This window comes from Psammomys obesus, unplaced genomic scaffold, assembly GCF_907164565.1.
Source record: "Psammomys obesus unplaced genomic scaffold, mPsaObe1.curated_primary_1811, whole genome shotgun sequence".
In the NCBI taxonomy this organism is placed as follows: Eukaryota; Metazoa; Chordata; class Mammalia; order Rodentia; family Muridae; genus Psammomys; species Psammomys obesus.
Genome location: NW_026587382.1, coordinates 702,114 through 721,750, shown reverse-complemented (window position 1 = coordinate 721,750; position 19,637 = coordinate 702,114). Strand labels below are relative to the sequence as shown.

The 19,637-nt window shown below is 49.8% G+C and overlaps 1 protein-coding gene and 1 pseudogene across 15 annotated transcripts in view; both read right to left on the bottom strand.

Annotated features, from left to right (window-relative positions):
* Nucleotides 1–3,552: 3,552 nt before the first annotated feature.
* Nucleotides 3,553–4,231, bottom strand: LOC129673855 (transcription factor BTF3-like; annotated as a pseudogene).
* A 35-nt stretch (nt 4,232–4,266) lies between these two features.
* Nucleotides 4,267–19,637, bottom strand: part of LOC129673853 (myomegalin-like) — a 186,673-nt gene continuing 171,302 nt past the window's right edge. For 3 of the 15 annotated variants that reach the window (XM_055603700.1, XM_055603687.1, XM_055603692.1), the window contains 12 exons: nt 19,010–19,258; nt 18,096–18,227; nt 17,219–17,338; nt 15,602–15,794; nt 14,990–15,114; nt 12,488–12,721; nt 11,471–11,575; nt 9,920–10,146; nt 8,918–9,061; nt 7,424–7,562; nt 7,171–7,217; nt 4,267–5,563 (listed from right to left, as the gene is read on the bottom strand). In XM_055603700.1, the coding sequence (XP_055459675.1) occupies nt 5,522–5,563; nt 7,171–7,217; nt 7,424–7,562; nt 8,918–9,061; nt 9,920–10,146; nt 11,471–11,575; nt 12,488–12,721; nt 14,990–15,114; nt 15,602–15,794; nt 17,219–17,338; nt 18,096–18,227; nt 19,010–19,258 (1,757 nt within the window). In that variant the 3' untranslated portion in view covers nt 4,267–5,521. Of the gene's footprint in view, nt 5,564–6,160; nt 6,213–7,170; nt 7,218–7,423; nt 7,563–8,917; nt 9,062–9,919; nt 10,147–11,470; nt 11,576–12,487; nt 12,722–14,989; nt 15,115–15,601; nt 15,795–17,218; nt 17,339–18,095; nt 18,228–19,009; nt 19,259–19,637 lie in introns of all 15 variants that reach the window. The other 12 variants (XM_055603693.1, XM_055603698.1, XM_055603694.1 and 9 more) reach the window with 8 other exon arrangements.

Here is a 19,637-nt window from a genome sequence, read left to right as displayed (position 1 = left end):
CAGGAAGATCCACCTTTAATCTGGGCCACACCTTCTAGTGGCAGCCTACGCATAAGAACATTCGCCTTTCCCGCTAAACCTCTCTAGAAAACCAAACCCAGAAGTGTGTCTCCTAGGTGGTTCCAAATCCAGTCAAATAAACAGACTGACCAGATTGGGAATGCCAAGACACCCAGCCTCCACTACAGTCCTCAGTCCCTGGGGTGTGAGATAGCTGTGGTTACAAATTTAATATCAACCGAACTAATAAACTATATATGTACATGTATCTATTCATCCTCCAGGTTCTGTTCCTCTAGAAAACCCCTGACTAATGCAGGGGTAGTATTCAAAGAAAATAAAAACTTTAAAGTACAAGAATTCTTGTATCTACTGGTCTCCAGGACCCACACTGTCTAGAATAATTAACAACCGAAATTATTGAACGACGCCAAGAATTTTCTTTGAGGAATTTGGGAGATATTTTTATATCTGTCAGTGTTTCGCTTTGTTTTGTTTCTGAGGCGGGGATACTCTCTGGAGCCCTTGGCTGTCTTGGAGCTCAATCTGTAGACCAGGCTGGCCTTGAACTCACAAAGATCCTCCTGCCTCTGCCTCCTGAGTGCTGCAGTTAAAGGCAAGCACGCCGCTGCCGCCCAGCTTCTGTCGATGTTCTTACAACCTTTTATTCCCTGGGTTTTAATTAGGCATCTTCCTTCCTAGCCCACTTTAGGGAATTTGATTTCCCAGCTGAAGCTCAGGCATGGCAGCTGACCCAGTTAAGGCAGTTAAAGGGAATTGAGGGAGGCTGCCTTCTCCCTCAGTCAGAATTTAAAGGACCTCTCACCCAGGGAGAGACAGCCTTCGGGTAGGGCAGCCAAGAGCAATTGACAGGGCCATGGTGTAGCTGAGCAGCTAAACCCTAAAGAGCCCGGTGAAGTGGCCACAGGCCTTCTTTACCCCAAGCTGCCTGCAGGCGCTCAAGTGACATTCCACCAAGAGAGGGGCCTTTGTCCTGCTCTCCTGCTGTCCACTGCATCTGGAGCCTTCCCGGACCAGGCCAGACTGAGTAAGAGGAGCGGGGAGACACGCTGGGTAAAGGCTAGGGTTTTCCTACTCTGGCCTTCCGACCTGGCGTGACTCAGCATCGAGGCAGCAGGCAGTGCCCTCACAGGGAGGCACACGTCAGGTGGGAAGCATTAGAATGAATAGAGTCTGGGCTCAGGATAGAAGTTTTCCAGATTTCCACATGCTGGCCTGCTTGTGGGCAAGGAGCTGATTCATCCCTTCTTATTCCGCATGCCTAAAATGGTTAACACATGTATTGCCTAGAAGCTGAGCACTCGAACAGGGCCTGCTCACAGGTGCACTTTAAGAAAGAAAAGGTCACCCACAGTGGTTGGCTAAGGGACTTGAGGTAGTGGAACTTGTTGGTGGGATAGGGTAGGATGCTGGCTCCGCTGGACAGCTTAGCAGATAGCACAGTATTTCCCCCTTGTTAAATAAGAGCCAGACAGTCGTTAAGTGGTTCGGCTTCACTCATTTCAAGGCAGTGGCCTACCTCAGCGTGAAAAGGTTGCGTCTGGAGGAAGGAGCATGTTGACTGATTCCAGGTATTGACAGTGATGCTAGGGAAGAAGAGTTTCAGGGCTCCAGGTAACTATTTATAGGCTCAAGTGAAAGACTAGGAACAGGTTTAAGTACGGACCACAAGGGTAGAGCAGCTGAGGTTTCGGAATTGGTTGTGAGGACTCCAGTGGTGCAAGCAAAGACGGTGTGGCCTTCTCAGCACTGGTGGCCCGCTGGATGAGTCTGACTAAAGGGCACACAGCAGTGGTAGGACTTCCTGCCTTACTCCCTTACCCCCTGGTAAGCTAAAATGGAGGAGAGAGGCATATCTTATTTTTACACCTTTGGCATGAGGCCATGGAAGACACGCATATGAGCACATGTGTGCGTCCCCCCCCCCAAATCCCCAAACCCCACATTCAGTACGCAGACTTTTACATTTTTTGCTATACAGTTCATATTTTTATGCTATTGTCAGTATTTAAGAAACTTGGAAAGGTTTTTATTGAAATTGAGTATCTTTACAGTATGCCTGCTCTGTAGACATAGACATAATACACTACTGTTCGTGAGCTCTTAGAATGTCTGACTTTTAACTGCATCTTACTTATCTGCGCTTATGTCATGTGTGTGGAGGTCAAAGGATAACTTGGGGTACTCGGTTCTCATCTTCCACCATATGGGTCCTAGGGATTGCACCCAGGTTGTCATGGCTTGTGGGCCAGTGCCTTCACTGATCAAGCTTCCAGCCCAGGATGTCTATCTTTTCAGTTGCATTTTGTGTGTGTGTGTGTGTGTGTGTGTGTGTGTGTGTGTGTGTGTATTTGTTGAGAACAGTTGGACCTGATGTCTCTGTATTTTGAGTGGGAAAACATTAAGAATAGTCCCAATGCCGTCCTTTGGATCTCTAGATGATAATCTCTCCCCACTTCCTCCAATGCCTTACCCATGGTAACCACGGTTCGACTCCCCTCTGAAGTCGGCACCCCTGGTGAGGTCAATGAAGGCTGGCTGTGTTGGCGGTTACAGAGACAATAGCTTGTTGGCATATGGTGCTTGGTGTTAGTTAATTGCCAGCCCCCACCCTCCCCCCCACTGCCCGAGATTCTTACTGTTTATGGGCAAACTGTCATGTACCCCAAGTGTTAACCTTGCCTAAGAAGTTATTCCTGATTGGATGAGTAAAAGGCCTAAAACTGGGCAGGGCACAATGGATTAGGCGTGGCCAAAGTTCTCAGACTTTGGGAGAGGAGAATCATGGGAAGGAGAGAGGTGGGAAGAGAGGAGGAAGCCACGATGGGTTTGCATGGAAAAGGAACCACGTGGGCTGGTAGGACTCCAAGTGGCATGCAAAGGAGCAATCCAGTTGAGGGATGAGCAAGTATTTATGGAGTTACGGATGGCAGGTAGCAGATAGGAATGGTTAAGTAAGATGGAATGGACTAGCGGCTAGGAGAAAATGGAGGGTAGCTTGGAAGGTGGTGTCTGCCATGCCCAACATGAAATGGGGCAAATCTAAAACTCTAACAGGTGTCTATTTTACTTGATTGTGATAGAGGGTTAGATAATACTGTCGTAATAATTATAGGGTGAATAAACGTTATTAGCCCAATACCATTTATTTTCAGCTATGGTAGGTCATGGGGCTTTGATGTCATGAATGCATTTGTTCCTCAATGGATTCATAATTTCATGATTTTATTGGGAAGTGGCAAAGGGTCAGAAAAGAAAGTGGGTCGCAGTGGGGGGTGGGGATGGGCACAGTTCCGGGCGGGCCTTAGATCTCCCGGAGCTTGCACTACAGGTGGCTGTGAGCCATCGGGTAGGTGCTGGGAACTGAACCCGGGTCCTCTGCAAGAGCAGCAAGTGCTCTTAATTTCTGAGCCATCTCTCCAGCCTATGGCGTGTGTGTGTGTGTGTGTGTGTGTGGTGTTTACTTCTATTATTTTAAATTACCTGGTGGGTGGGAGAGTGGTGTGTGCGTGTGAATTCAAGGAGCCTGTGGAGACCAGGGGCATTGGATTCCCCCGAGCTGGGAGATAGAGGTGGTTATGGCCACCTGACAGGCGTGCTGGGAACTGAACTTGGATCTTCTGCAAGGGTAGTATGTGCTCTTAACCACTAAATGTCTCTCCAGCTCTGCCCCTGGGTTTCTTAATGACAGTTTGTCTTTGTTTTTCACTAGGCAAAGAATTTTATTAACCCTTTTCCAAACTTTAATCCCAGGCTTCCTAAGCTTAATTTGCCACAAAGAATGAATTGTGTATAAGCAAAAACTGAAAAGAGCTGCAGTGTCCAGAGGGTTTGGGCTTAAGCTATTAAAGATCAGGTTTTATCAGGTCCATAAACAAAAGAATTTTTAAAAATCAGTCATGATAGAAAACAGCAGTTTCTGTAACTTCTTCAGAAGTTTCCTCACTTCAGTTTGTCTCATCCTTCAAAGCCTCATCAAAATTCTCCACCACATCTGGAACTCTATCATCATCATCCCCAGTAGCAAGTGGTGCTTTTTCCATCAGCAGATTGTCCGGGCAGAGCTTTAACCAGTCTTCTTAAACTAGTCAGACTGTCTGCACCAAGCCGGTTTAGGATGCTGGGAAGCGTTTCTGCCAGAGAGGCCTGAACTTCAGGGTTGCTAATGGATCACTGTCCCTTGGTTTGTAAACATGCTCCCCTCTTCCATACCAGAGATGAATGTTTACCTGTAACTTCTAAAGGACATCTGCAGTTTTTTCTCTGCTGCTGTGGCTGTTCTGTGAACTACCTTCTTCCTACAGGTGGTTCCTTTCATACCAATGCACACTTGGAGCCTGCAGTTTTGTGAGCTTTTCCTGGTTCATGCTGGTTTATTTCATCTTGTCAGAGTGGAAATGGGGCCTCTAGGGGGACTAGGGTTCACACTCGGGGCGTCTCTGCCTGAGTAGCTGAGATAAGGCACGTGGGGACGCAAGATGGTGGCACCGCTTTCATATTCTTACATCCTTGTTCTAGGACTGGTACAGGAATGAGAAGCAAAGGGAAACAACCTCTTTATACCCAGCTTGCTTTAATAGCCGTCAGAAAGACTGCTCAGTGGCCTCTAACCCACCAGTCTGCACAGTGTGCCGTCCTTCAACACGTGGCCATAGCAACATATATAAATCTATATTATACATTTATACACATACCAACATCCTATGAGCACTGTGGAGACACACAGTCTTCAGTACAGAACAGGCCTTGCCTGTGCCATTAAGAGACACGGGCGTGCTGCATGCTAGACATTCAACAGGCGAGATATGGCCACAGTCCCCAGTTCCCCTGAGGGAAGTTAGGATTACAGGGGACAGCAGACTTAAGGGAGTCAGTTCAACTTGAGGTCACATAAGAAACAGAGGTGCTGGGCTAGGCCCAGGGCACCTGGAAGTTGCCATGTTTGCTCCAAGACTCCAAGAACTCTGGTGCGGTGGTATCGACCAAAGTCCTACCTGGCTTGGCCCACAGGGTGGCCTGGCTCAGAGTGGGTCTGTGAGGGGAGCTTGCTGAGCCCCATCCTGTCTAGCAGGCCAATGCCGCTCCACAGTGTGCTTTTACAGCTGTCTGAGGAGCTTCGGCAGTCCTAGCGGTGGGCAGTGAGGTCCTAGTTCCCCTGAGTCGGCCATCTAGAGGACAGATGCTGAGGCGAGGGCTATAATGTGGTGGGCACCGTGCCACCGAGGCCGTTTAGCAGCAGTGCCGTGAGGCCTTCTATGCAGTTTTGCTTAATGCTGGGCCCAGCGGCGAATCATATTCATTGCTGCCAGGATGCCACTCTCCTTCCTGTGACCCGTGTGGACACATCTCGGAGTCCTTTTCTGGACCTCCAGCAGGAGAGGAGTGGGACCAGGTTTTTCTCAGCAGATAGGCAGCTGCACAAGAGGCGGGCAGGTCCACCCTTCCTGCTGTTTTAAGGACCTCTGGCTTCGCTTCTTGTGTGGCTCCTGGAAGGCAAGGGTCACAAGGCTGGAGGGCACAGCAGGGCCTTTAAGGATTTCACCTGCAGACAAGTAGAAAGGGAGCCAATCAGAGGGAGTGCTCGAACCCCACTGGAGGCAGGGGTGAGAGGTAAATATGCTGGAAGCCAGGAGCCTGGTTAGGAGGGAGCACAGGGGTGGGGTAGCTAGCCTGGAGAAGCTATGGAAGCCCAGATTAGACTCTTGCTGTTTACATCTCTGAGTGGCCAGACCCTGCCACTCCCCCTTCAGGAGCTCATTCATGCTCCCAAGTCAAGTGATCCAAAGCAAGCAAGCAAACAGGAACCAAGAGGGCCTTTTACATCTCTCCCAAGAAAGGAAGTGCCGAGCAAGAGAGGAGCAGGACAGACATTCAGCAGGAAGTGGTCCTGGTAAGTGCATGTCCCAGTTATCAGAAGGAGTGGAGCCCGCAGGGCCTCTGAGGTGGTCTGAGATGAGGTCTACCATTACAGACTTGGGGCAGCAGGCTCACAGAGATGAAGGGGCCAGCCAAAGCCACACAGCCAGTCAGTCAGTGACAGGCCCCAGGGCCGAGTGCCTCCCCGGGGGCCTGGGAAATAGAGAGAAAAGCTTCCACAGGCTGGGCCAGCTGGGCCAGTGGCTGGAGGCTGCTGGGTTACCTTTGCTGGGACAGGAATATGGCTGCACCCGGGTAATCTTGTAAGTGTTGTGCTACAAAGGCTCAGGAAAGAAAGGAATTGTCAGAAGAAGGAGGAAATGAGACTGAGACAAGAGAGTGAGCTACATCACAGCCCAACCTGCTTCCGCTTGGGCCTCCACACTGTAGCAGATACAGTTAGAACTTTCTGGGCAGATGCTTGGCTGCCCTGGCAGTGTCAAACCTATGCTCAGAGAATAGTTTCTGACCTTTAAGACACATCACACACACCAAGTCTTCCCTCACACTGCCTCCCGGGGAAGGACCACCTCTTAGCTTTCAAGATGACCATGGAGAGCCCTTGGCAGGGGTGGAAAAATCTTTTCCCTTAAAGGGGCAGTGTTTACTTTCAGGTTTTCTTCTAGATCAATGAGACTAAATAAAGATCGTCTGGGGTCTTTGCAGACAAGGATGTTTCCAGCCTCGCAGCGCAGTGGAGTCCATCTGTAATGTTCTACTTTGCTTTATTTCCACGGGGCCCCTTGGGAAATTCTAGAGTGCGCAACAGGCCTCACAGGCAGACTCCAAATGTCTCTGCCTACGCGCCCCCCCCCCCCACCGCCACCAAGAGGCAACTGCACTGCATTTTTCCCAGCCTCCTCTCCTCACATGAAGGACAGAAAACTACAGTGAGAGGAGAGGTGAGGGCACGCGGTGAGGTCAGGGGAAAAGGGAGGGTTTGCTGAGGAACCACACTGAACCAGAAACCTCTTGGACTGTCAGAGCTAGCCAGGGCCCCAAACACGGGCTGACACACACTGGTGGACTGAGGGTGGGGCTCTGTGGTGGGCACCATGCCACTGAGGCTGTTCAGCGGCAGTGCCGTGAGGCCTCCTATGAAATGCTGGGCCCAGCGGGCCGTGGCTAATCATATTCATTGCTGCCAGATGCCCCTCTCCTTTTCTGGACCTCCAGCAGGAGTGGGAGTGAGGGCAGGCACTGTGGCTCAGTGCTATACAGTGTTGTTCTTACCTCTAGGTTAGTCCGTGCTTTCTTCAAGATATCATGGGTCCTGGTCACTGGAAGCAGAAGACAGCCCCACAAAGTGGGAATTATCATCTGAGCCTGGCTTGCTTGGCATATGCTCCCTAAAGCACTTGGGCCATGGCTAGCCATGGCCCCCTCCCTCCCTCCTTCCCTCTCTGGCCTCCCTTCCCTCTCAGCATTCCTCAGACCCTCTCTGCTATAAGAGCTCTCCCCTACATGCCCCTTAGGGGACACCTACGCTGGCTTACGATGAACTGCTCCATGCTTTTCTTCTGCTGGCTGGTCCTCTTCAGACGCGAAGCAGTGCGCTGAAGGAGCTGTTCCTGTTGGGATACTTGGGCTCGCAGGTCCAGGAGTTCTTTCTCCATCAATTGTCCCTGAGGAAGAGGGACAGACTCAAGACAACATTCATAAGGCTGAATCCACCCTGTGCCTGAGCAGAATGCTACCATCATTTCAAACTTTTGAATTCCCTCCATTAAAACCTCTCAACGCCCGGAGAGAAGAGGGGAAACCAAGGCCTGCTGGGGAGAAACTAAGGCTGCTGAGACCAGCACCAAATCCCAGGCGCAAGCAAGAGCTCTGTTTGGTCCTGTACAATTTCCTTAACTCCTCATCGAAAGTGGCGCTTAGGAGTTCAGGGCCGTTATATTTCTTCAGAGATGGGACTGACCAGAGGACAATGGGAAGGTTTGCTATTAGCTGCCACCCTGGAGATGTGAAAGTACCTTGACTTAGCATAGCTGGGTCAGCCCATGGCATCAGTAACAGTTCTCTGCTTTGGGGTCTAGGGGAGATCCTGAAATGCCTCTGTACAGGAGGAGTCTGTCAGGCACAGCTGCTTGAGACACGAGCAGACCCCCCAGAGGTGGCTGGCTTTCCCTAGCCTGACCCAGAGGCACAGACTCTAAAAAATGTTGTTGAGGTTCTAGAGTATGGATGAGAGAGGCCATAATACTCAGGTGACTTTCTCTTGTCTTTGGATCAGGTAGAACTTAGGGGTGGAGGCCAAATGGTGAATAGGTCTCTTGATCACTTCAGCCAAACTTCAAGGTACAAGACCTGGAAATATCTGGCTGTCCAGGCTGATTATGTCTACTCCCCACATTCTTCGTTTTTCTCTGCTGTCTTGTTGAGAGTTAGAGGGTGGGAAAAGACTGTGTCAGAACCACGATGAAGCAGCATGATGCCTCAGCGGTCTCCCTCCAGGATGCTCCATGAAGAGCCTGCCCATCCCAACTGGCCATACAATACAAGTCCTGACCATCAAGAAAGCTGGAGGAGGCAGGAACAGGGCTATACTGCCATGGAAAAAGTGGCTTTTAACCAGCTGAAGGCACAGCCTCTTGTGAGAATTTTGGTTTCTTAAAAAGCCAAGTTATATTGGGAATAGGTTTTTGTTTGGGATACGGGGCTGCTGCAGACTGAACACGGCAGCTGACTATCACTTGTCTCGTGCTCTGGCTGCTGTTCCCCCTGCTGCTGCTGCCGGTGCTGCTGCTGCTGCTGGTGGTTGCTGCTTGGTACCATCCTGACTATGAAGATCAAACTTGCCCCAAGGAGCTTAATGCCCCTAATCGGCATGAAGTAGTCTAACAAGATGGACACCCTCGTTCCCCTCTAACCTTTTTTCTCTCCTACCTAGTGTTGGGGCATTGGAAGGCACTGGGGAGAAGGGTGGTAGATAGGAGAACCCAATAAGGCAGCCGAAAGCCCAACCACAGCCTCTTACCTCTTTGCCTACCGGTAGAGGATCATGGGAGTTTGGCAAGGCTGCTCTCCAGAACATGGTGAGGAGGGATGCTGACTCTTCTAGGGCGTGGTTCAGAGCCCTGGCACTGTTCCGCAGCTCACAGATGCTTTTGTTACCTGGTGCCTGGGGAACAGGAAAGGTAGTCATGGATATCACTGGACACGGAGCATCCCGTTGCTCAGAGCACGGGGCTCAAGCTTCCTGTGTGAACAAACGCGGCACTCGGGCCTACTGGAAACTCTGGCTTTTTTTTGCAGATCTGGGACAGCTGGGGCCCAAAAGATCCCTTTTGCCTGGGGCCCTTTCCCCAGGATGCCCAACAGGCTTTCAAAACATACCTGTGTTAGTTACTACCTTCCTCGCCTGTAATGCGACCACAGAGGACAGCTCCTCACCCTGTGCCTCTGCGCCTTATCGTGCACATCAACAGTATCTTGCCCTTCAGTGGAAGGTCCTTGTAGACCAGGCTATCCTACGCAAGCACCCACAGGTGTCGACTTTCATGATCATCATCCTTGGTGCCTACTCCCTCCTTACTGAGCGCACTACAGAGCTTCGATGGCTGCCTCCCCTCCCCTGCTCAGTCTGAATAGGGAAACCTGGCTCATCGGGCTCCCTACTCTCCTACGCATACAAGTTCATATGGACACCTGTCCGTCTGGCTGACTTTAATCTACCTAGACATGGCTTTTTGGCAGCATTCCTGTTATAGATAAGCTGCCAAAGATGCTAAACACAGTGACACAGTATGTCAACATGTTACAAGCGCTCTTGTAAAGCCCAGGGTTCCCTGGGGTTCTCAGTCACAATATCAAGTCAGCCTGATCTACAGCAGGATGAAAATGGGAGACAGAAAAGAAAGGCTCTGGCTGGAATAAGCATAAGCCACTTCCGCAGCTGCTGGGAGATGGAAAATAGAGACATAAGGGCTGTGCAAAGAAGGTAGAATCACGGGTACCCAAAATCTTCAGGTGTCGTTACCTCTGTGCCCCGAGCTTCAAGTCCAGAGATGCTGCACGTTGGCTTGATGAGAGACAGTATCTTTTGGACCAGCAGCTTCCCTTCCCCAAGCTGCTGTTGTAGAGCACGGTAGTCATCCATGTGGCCGATGACATGTCGGCCGTGCTTGCTGGCAAAGAAGCCATCTGTAGCATCGCCCTCCAGCTTGTGGGGGTTCTTCATCCCTGGAGAATCATCTGAACCGAGCTCTGACAAAGAGACAAAAGTAGGATCCATTATTATATATAATCACAACTTCAGTTCGCTCTTCTCCAAAGGGACAGCGATAGAGACAAGAAGCAAGCCAGCCTTCAAAAATACAGGATGGTAGAGCCCACTGCAGTGGAAGGTCTGGTGTCTTTAAAAGCTCAGTTATGCTATGTAAGCATGTTTCTGCTTTAGATCATCCATAGCAGCAGACTGTTTGCCTCATGTGGGCTCTCAGAAGGGAGTGACATTTGCTGGCTGCAGATAGTTTGATTCTGGGGAGTCTGGAGGGGGAATAAATGCCAGAACCAGGAGAGAGAGGGTGTATATAGTGGGGGGGGGCGGGGCTCTGAGAAAGAAGGCGGCTGAAGCTCCTCGTTCTGTTGATGTGGTTTGACAAGAAGTCGGAGGTATCCTGAAATGAAGGTTGGACTTGCCCCCAAAGAACCCAACAGCCCTAACCAGCAGAAGTAGCTAAGAGAACTATGCCCTTTCTCCCCACAAACATTTTTTCTCTCCTAGTGTTGGGGGTGGGGAGAGTTGGAAGGGAGGAAGAGGCATAAAGAACCCAATTAAAATACAGTAAAAACAAAAAAACAAACAAAAAACAAACTTGCTTCAGCCCACAGAGCATTCAATGTTCAACACATTTACAATTCTTATGTCATTTTGATAGACACATTTTACTGTGTTGTGGTAGTGTTAGTTGCCACCAGACAGAAATTAGAATTGCCTGGGATGTGGGCCTCTGCGCATGCCTGTGGTGGACCATTTTGATGGCATTAAGCCATGTGGGAAGTTACATTTTAACTGTGGGCAGGGCCATTCCTGAGACAGGGCGTCCTGAACCAGATAAAGTGGGGAAGGAGCACTCATGTGCTCTCCGATCCTGATGCCATCTCACTGGTCCCCTAAGTTCCTATGACTCCCCTGCTGTGATGGAGTGTAGCCTGCCCCTGTGAGCCAGAAACACCTTTCTCACTTTGCTTTTCTCGGGAACCATCACAGCAAAAAGAAAGAGATGTTACGGCATCTTTCAACGGGTGAAACATTCAGGGTAAGTTCTATTAACGAGTGAGCTTTGCATAAAGGATGGCCCAGAAGTAAATCATCTGAATGCAGAGATGCCTCCCTCAAGAGCAGAGCAGTGACAGAGCAGCAGGGAAAAGTACAGAAGGACAACAAAAAAGGCAGAGGGCCATACATGGGCACGAGACTGAGAAAGATCTGGAGACATGGATACTACACGTCAGGAGAGCCAGCCAGAGGTGGTTTGCATCAATCAATGCCCAACCACCATCCGAGGCCTTTCCTCGCTGTATTTACCATCCGTCCCGGTGATGATGGCAGGGTCTGAGCCAGGAGGGCTGGGGAGGACCACGGCTGGAGAACTCAAGCCAACATCCCGGACAGGGGCAGAAGCAGCTGAATCTAGGGAACAAAACAGCCACCATGTCAGGTCCGCCAACACGCTGCTCACTGGGCCACGTGGCACGTGCTCAGGCAAGGTCAACCTCAGGTAACCAGCGCTCACAGGCCACAGCGCAGAGAGACAGCAAAGCACTTAGTGTGTGCTCTTCGAGGGTACGTTTCAAGAGGAGGGCATTTCTAGCTGAAAAAAGATTGATAGGTATCTTATCAGCCCAATTTTGGATCTAATTTGCCATGTAGTGTTTGGTAGGGTGGCTTGAAGTAAAATACAAATACACATAGATATACGTAGTATGGATGTTTAAATGCTGAGTGGCGGCAGGGGGAAAGGCTCAGGAGGAGAACACTTGACCCAGCACTGAAAAAAAAAAAGTTTACAAAAGGATGGATGGGTTCCCAAAGGCTTCAGTTCAGCAGGCCGCTCATTATCTCAGCTGCTAGTAACCGCAGCAAAGCTGTCGTCCAGTCCTGACCCTGATTCCCAGCCTTAGTAACCCTTGCCTGTCCAGTAAGTGTTTTGGGACTCATTTTTCTCATGGGAAATATAGAGGTGGGGGAAAAAATGCCCTGTTTCGATGAAGTAGTGTATTTGAGAACACCTGGTAAGTTCTAAAGCACTTCATAGATATGAGGAATCAATCTTTAGTCTACCAAGTCCTTGGCAGTTATTTTGTTTAATGCTACAGATAACTATGCAGGCTATATGGCTTGTTTGTTTGATCAGTCCAGTTTTCAAATAGAGTAAACCAAGAGTTAAACACTTAAGCATTTAAATGCTTTGCCCAAAGCAGACAACCCTGTAGAAGCATCCCCAGTTCCTGCCTGACCTGACAGAGAAGTTTCAGCATGACTTTCCCCTGTACCACAGACATCCCACTGGCAGAAGACCCCTGCTTCCCTCTTCTTCCCTACCTTGGGAGAGTGGCTGCATGTCTGTAGGCTCCGTGTTGGCTGAGAAGTTCTGGCTAACAGAGGAGGGGCTGAGATTGGCTTTGCCCGCACCACGGTCCAACTGCTGTTCCAGCTGCAGCCGCAGGCAATTGTTCACCTGAATGCTCTGTTCCAACTGCCCTCTCAGAGCTCGGATCTCTGCCACCAAGTAGCTTAGCTCACTGGGGACGTGGTGACAGGAATCTAGGCCGAAATCTGAAAGAAGAAAGAGGAGGGACCTAGGAGCATCCATGTATTTCCATGTAATAGTCAAATTTCGCTCTGTGATGTTCCTTTCTGCCGAGGGTACCACTGGAGGGCCAGGGGCGTGGCCGCACATCTGTGAGACACAACCTTTCTCATTCAGCACCCAGAGCACAGCAAGGTTGTGTATAACTAGCCTGGGATTTCTCTGAGGATCATATTAGTCAAGCTTGCCCTTAGGGCATTTGGACTGGCAGGTGAGAGTAAGCCTACTGTCTTGTCTCCATGTTAAACTTTGTCCTACAGGCTAGAAAGCAGGTCAGCACTGAGCTAGGAAAGAGTGAAGTCTGAGGAAGAAGACTTGATGAATTCCGTACTCAGAGAGGAAAAGTGGGAACCCAGTGGCTCCTGACAATAGAAGAAGCCACAGACCTTAGGCTGGGCTCATGGTCCCCAAGTGAATTTTCAAGTGCTCATCTCCACTTAACACATGTATTTCTACATCCAAGGATAAAGAGAGCTAATAAACCGTCTAGAATTCAACACTTCTTTCAAAACCTGAGAGCTGCTTATGTTTTGAAAGGCAGAATTAGTTTGGGATTTTACTTTCCTTTCCTTTGCTGCTGTGGTTCTCTGTTCGGGCCTTCTGAGCATCTCTCTCCTACTGCTATCCTATATCTCCCCAGGAGCACCTCACCTCTTAATCTAGAAAAATCCCTAAATTCATCCCAGACTGTTCCCAGATTGAAGGTCTCCTAAATATAGCATGTCCCACCAGACTTAGCATCTTAAAATTGTGTTTGCAACATGGAGCTATCTTCCTTGAAGGTAAACTCTGGTCTTGATTTTTAGGCTTTCTATGTGCCAGCAGCTAAAGGAGCTCCCACAGGAGACTCCCGCAGGAGCACCACAGATCAGGACTCAGCCATTTTCCTCACTGCCTGCGAAGATCCTTATACTTCAAGTTCTACTTCCATGTCTCTTCAGCAAACTAAGCAGCTAGATCCAGCTGTAAGAAATCCACTTTTAGCTGAGTGCAGCGGCACACACCTGTGATCCCAGCACTCGGGGAGGGAGAGGCAGGTGGATCCTCTGTGAGCTGGAGGCCAGCCTGGGCTACAAAGTGAGTCCAGGACAGCCAAGCTACACAGAGAAACCCTATCTCAAAAAAACAAAGGAAAGAGAGAAAAAGAAAGGAAGAAAGAGAGAGAGAAAGAAAGAGAAAGGAAAGAAAGAAAGAGAGGAAGGAAAGAAGGAAGGAACGAACAAACAAAGAAAGAAAAGTTAATTCACTGTTGCCCTCTGCCACTAACCCCTTCCGCCCTTTGGAGGGGACAACACAGACCAGAACTCTCAGGTCTGTACCTGAGAGTTCAAGGTAAGACTTATCTCCAAGTGATCATTTTTTAAAAGCCTAAAGTTGTTCAGTTACTTCAGTCGGTTCAGGATTTCTGCTGGAAGACCACTGTGGCCTCTGCCTTCATTACGCTCTGTCTCGTGCCACGTACATCTCGGAAGAGCGAGCCCCACAGACTAGCTGCGTAGAAGCTGAGGTCTCACCACACGGGCATTGCGTCTATATACCGCCATGGTCGCAGGCTCACTGGAGCTTTCAGCAACTTCTGCCCTACAATTTCCCTGTGTAAAAATGCTTCTCCCGACTCACCAGAGCTGGGGCTCCCCGTTCTATACCTCTACCACCGACACTTTTGGTCAGCTTGCATTTTTATTTTTAGTCTTTTCTGACCACGTTACTTGATTTCAGTGAGTTACGACCCGCTGTGACTCACTAACATAATGTAACTCATTGTGCCTTTCTCCATTTGAGTAGGGAAATGTATTAAGATTCTCAAATACTAGATTCTTATTTCAGCAGATGGAAAAACCTTTCGATAAAGTACCTACTGTTTAAACCTAGGCTTGAAATATAAGACTTATTAGCAGTATTTCACTAGGCACTTTTTTCTTTTGGTTTTGAGGCAGTTTCTCCTCGTGGGGAAGGTAGGAGGGTAGATGAGGATAGCATGGGCTGCCCTGGTCTATCCTTGGGCACATTTAAAATCTTTTCAGATGGTGACAGCCCGAGGGAATTTCTTCACATAAACAAAAGCGTGCTATCTATCATCTTGCCCTAAATTTCTATTTTTTTAAATTATTATTAAATGAGTGAAGTGTGCCCCCTTGCAGTCCATCTGTAAGGGTGCCCAAGGCTCCGTCTGCTCATATCAACAGTGCCTCACCCTCGGGCTTTTCTTGAGAAGGGGGAGGGGGCTCTCATACCTTTCAGGCACTTTTTGGGATTTCCACAGAGCGATTCGTAGATCTGGAGCTCGGACTGCAGGGACAGGGAGAGCTGCTGCTTTTCTTCGCACTGCTGTTGCAGGAGGGCTAGCTTGTGCTGCAGCCTGCCAAGGAGAGGCACGGGTTCACTGAGCCACGTTCGTGCGCGCGGGGAAGCAAGCTGGGAGCCAGCCTTTGCCTCAGGGACTCTGGTGGGCTGGGTGGGCTAGCTTAGTTAGCTCCCTTCTCTGGCAGCAGGGCAAACACATTACAAGGCCGTCTTAGCAGTCTCCATGCTGACGGGCAGAAGCAGGGCCTCCACTAGCACAGCACCTCTCGGTTTATGGAGAAAGTGATGTCGTGCAGCTAATGGGAAGCGCGCAATGCTCTCCTGCCAGCGTCTGAGAGATACGAAACTTTGTAACAGGATTTCATCTCTCTTCTTCCTGGAACAAAAACCTATTCTTTTTGCCCAAAATAGAGTCTTCCTTTTGCTCTAAGTGACCAGTGGAGCGGGAATAGTGATGGAGAAACTGAGTGTTTCTAAATACTGTTTTGTCAGTATTCCTTCTGGACTGAAAGCGTGGCCACCCCTTATCAAGGCCTGCCTACCTGGAGTCGTTTTCCTGGAGGGCTAGCCTCTCCTCCCGGAAATGCAAGATCTCTTCCTGCTTCCCCTGCAAGTCTTCTAGAAGCTGCTGCCGCTCAGCCTTTTGCTGCTCCAGCTCCTTCTCCAGCTCTTGAAGCTGAGATCCAGAGGAGAGCAGAGCCTCCCGCAGGCGGTCCGTTTCCTGGGAGTGTCCTACTGAGCAGCACACAGGGGTTTTTACTCCAGGCCCAAAGCTCATTAGAAAGACAAACCCAAACACACGTGAGGGCGGGGCCCTAAATACTGGTGTGTGCGCGGTTCCTGAAGCTCAGCCTCATCTAGATCCTCACACACAGCTGCTGAACTGTCTGTCCGCCTTCCATCTCATCAAAGGCCAGCACTGATTTCTCGTTGATGGTTTTTAGGCTATAATCTTTTCATCATTTTGAAAATTAGGATATTTGACGTTTTCTGGCCATGGGATAGCTCTCTGATCAAAACCTCTCGAAGATAATCTACATATAAGACTAGTTCTCAGGTACAGTTGTGCTCATTTGGATCTCTTGCTATTTACTCTTTTCCGGTAAGGCCATCCTACTCTCTCCCAGCATGCATCGGTAGAATAATCTCTCTGCCTTCCCCCTCATCCGCCAGCCATAGTTATCTTCCAGCAGGGGCCTTGCCTCACATGTCTTCTTGTATTGGAGCTGCTACCTTAGAAATATCTCTTCTTGTCTTTTGCCTCCACAAGGATTCCTTCATTCTGGACTTAATCCTTTCATATGTTGCTCTTAGCTTTTTAATGGCTGTTCAATAAATATTTGTAAATAAAAATAATTTGTTACTAGCTATATATTGACTTAATCAAGTCAATTAATACTGAAGTAATTTGCCTCCCAGGCCACATGTGAAACTGGGCCCGCTTATAGATGACTGTTAAGTAGGGTTGGAAAAGTTCTAGAGGACACAGAGCCTGGGAGGACTACCAGAGAGCATCCTGAGTGGTGAATGTAGCAAGAAGGTTGCAGAATGTCAGAGCAGGACCCAGACAGCTGTCAGCTGTACCAGCCTGGAGATGGAGGAGAGAATACAGACACACGTGCTTCCTGTTTTGTGGGTCCCCATCAGCTGTGAGCAAGTGGAAGGGGGAAGATTGCAAACTGATGTGACAGCTGGGTAGACAGGCACTGCTCTTGGATGTGGGATAGGGTTCCTAGGGTCATTCAGTCTCAGAGCCTAGGAGCCTGAGGGCCAGGGTTGGGAATTTCTTAGGCCAGTGGTTCTCAGCCTTCCTAATGCCGTGACCCTTTAATACAGTTCCTTGTGTTGTGGTGACCCCCAACATAAAATTTTCATTGTTACTTCATAACTGTAATTTTGCTACTTTTGTAAATCATAATGTAAATATCTGTGTTTCGTAATGGTTTTCAACCCCCAAAGGGGTTGCGACCCACAAGTTGAGAACCACTGTCTTAGGGCATTGCCCTAAGTAGCCTCTGTAGGCAGATTGGCAGTATAAATCTTGGATTGGTAAATTTGGGCAGCTGTTACATCAGCCTTCTCTCTGCTTTTCCAACTGGTGATTGTGATGACCAGGGCAGAAACTAGAAGGAACCGTTGTCTGCTTTTGCATGACCCACCTTTGGCAGCGAGACTGAGCTGCGCCTGCAGGCTTTGGTTTTCTTCCCTCAGCGCTCTGTTTTCACTGTAGAGCTGAGGCATGGAGTCCAGGCCCTGACTGTGGAAGTGAGAGGTGGAGCCTGTCCCAGAGAACACACACATGTCGTGTAACAGGTGCTTTCCCAGTCCCTCAAAGATCTGCCGTCCCGACCCAACAGACATCTCGGGCCCTCCAGGCCTACGGTTAACTTGAGCATAACTGCTGGGTGCTGGGGAGTATGTGTCTGTTTCCAGAGCATGAAGTCTTCATGGGCACCTCGCACGTGCAGCCGCTACAGTTCTGTGGGAAGCTTTCCCTCCCTAACTGGCTGGGGCTGCTGCACGGAAGGAGCGGTTGCTTGTACGAAGAGTGACATCCAAATGGCAACCTCTTGGGTGGGTGGCAGAGGCGGGGACTAATGGCCTCTCTAGTGAGGTGGAAAGTGTGTGTGTTGGGGGGGTGTCTTCATAGTTGGGGCTCTACTGCTGACCAGTCATAAAGACACAGAGAACCAGCTTTAAGGACAAGAGGCCAGAGCTTTGCCTGAGGAAACTCATTCTCTGAGCTCACATAAAATCTGTAAAGTTAGCGGTGGTGCATGCCTGTGATCTCAGCACTCAGGGAGTCAGAGGCAGATGGATCTCTGTGAGTTTGAGACCAGCCTGGTCTAGAAAGTGAGTCCAGGACAGCCAAGGCTACACAGAGAAACCCTGTCTCAGAAAAACAAACAAACAAACAAATCTGTAAAGCTGCCCCTACCCCTACTTGATTGACCGTGACAATTAAGTGAAGTAAAGACTATCAGACTGGGGCTTTCCCTTCAGTCGGGACAGAGCCTGGGCCTCGCTGGGACCTACCGCTTTCCCGGGTGGTGGAGCTGAGCCTGTGCTGCAGCTGCTCCCGAAGCCGGTCATTGACACATATGGATTCCTCCAGGCGCTGGCGCAGGTTCCGGATCTCTCCTAAATGCTCTTCCAACAGGTCAGCCCCTGCAGCCATCCCAGGACAGAGCAGAAGCAGGAGAGAACACTGGTTACTAGGGTGGGGTGAGCTCTGCCAGTGGACATTTAGCCTGACCCTGCTGTCACCTTCTTCTGCCCACTGTGTTCTTTCATATAGGCAGCTTCACTTAACGGGAAGGGAGCGCTGTATCCACAGGGTGGCCCCTTGCCAAGGAAAGCCCATGGGCCTCCATCCATGGGGAAAGGAAGCTCTGTTATCACTTAGGAAATAACTGACAGCTCTAACTGAGCTGTCCAACTGTCATCTGGCAAGGAGTGTCTACTTCTTGGGTGTGGTTTTGGGGGCAACTGGGAAGGCCTTGCTGCCTTTCTTTCAATCTCCTTATTCTTTCTGATAAATGTCTTAAAGGTTTTTTGCTCATTTTTAGCAAAATCTATCCTTTCTGACCTTGAGAAGGCCTAGCGTAAAAACCACATGCCTTCAACCTACTCAGCATGGATTGGGGCTGGCAATTCAGTGCTTTCTATGCCACTTTTAGGCAGTCAGAAGAAGGAAATCCCAGCATGGATCTAGGACCCTGAAGAACCCCGCAAAGGAAGCATGCTCAGGTTATGAGTGGACCATCTCTGTCTCCTGGAGTTTCTTACTGTTGGAACTGAACTACGTCCTGCTGTTTGCCTCCTTGGTTAGACCCCTCCACTTGGTATGACCAGCTTTTGTACATAGGGCATATCTGAGGGGTAGAGAATCTGTACCCTTTCTCTATATTTCCCGACTGAAGAGAGAAAGTCCCAGCTCTGCGCCTTACCCGTGGGCTTGGAATTAAGCTGGTACAATGAGGAGCCCAAGGAGAGGTCCCCAGAGACGCTTCCCTTCTGCGGTCTCATGTCCCACTGGCCACCGCTACCCAGGTACCCAGGCTCCAGCATTCGGCCCAGCTCCATGGAGCCCCTTGTGGGAGAGTGGGGCTTAGCAGGGCTGAGGTAGTGGGAAGAGCTGGCTTCTGGATGGTTGCTCAGCAGCGTGGATGTGGACGCCGGAGGAGCAATGCTAACACCTGGGCAGAAAGAAACACAGCGAGAAACAAATGGCATCAGAAACCAAGAACCAGGAGGGCCATGGAGGCCGCAGAGAATGGAGACGAGCGAGGGACGTGGGGCAGGTCAGGACGGGACCAGTTCATTGTGGGATATCAGCTAGATGAAGACTCAAGACCCCAAGCCTGACTTCCACCCTCTGCATTTCCGAGCATGAGACACCCAGAGACAGAGGATAATGAAGGACTGGAAAGGCACCTGCCTGTACATGCAAAGGAAAAGCCCTGGAGCTCCACTACCGGCTCCTATACTTCTTCCTCCTGGCAGAGTCCAGGAAAGTTCTGGAAGTAGGAGTCAGCCCAAAGGTAGGGCTAGAGAATGTGACAGGCTGCCTGACTG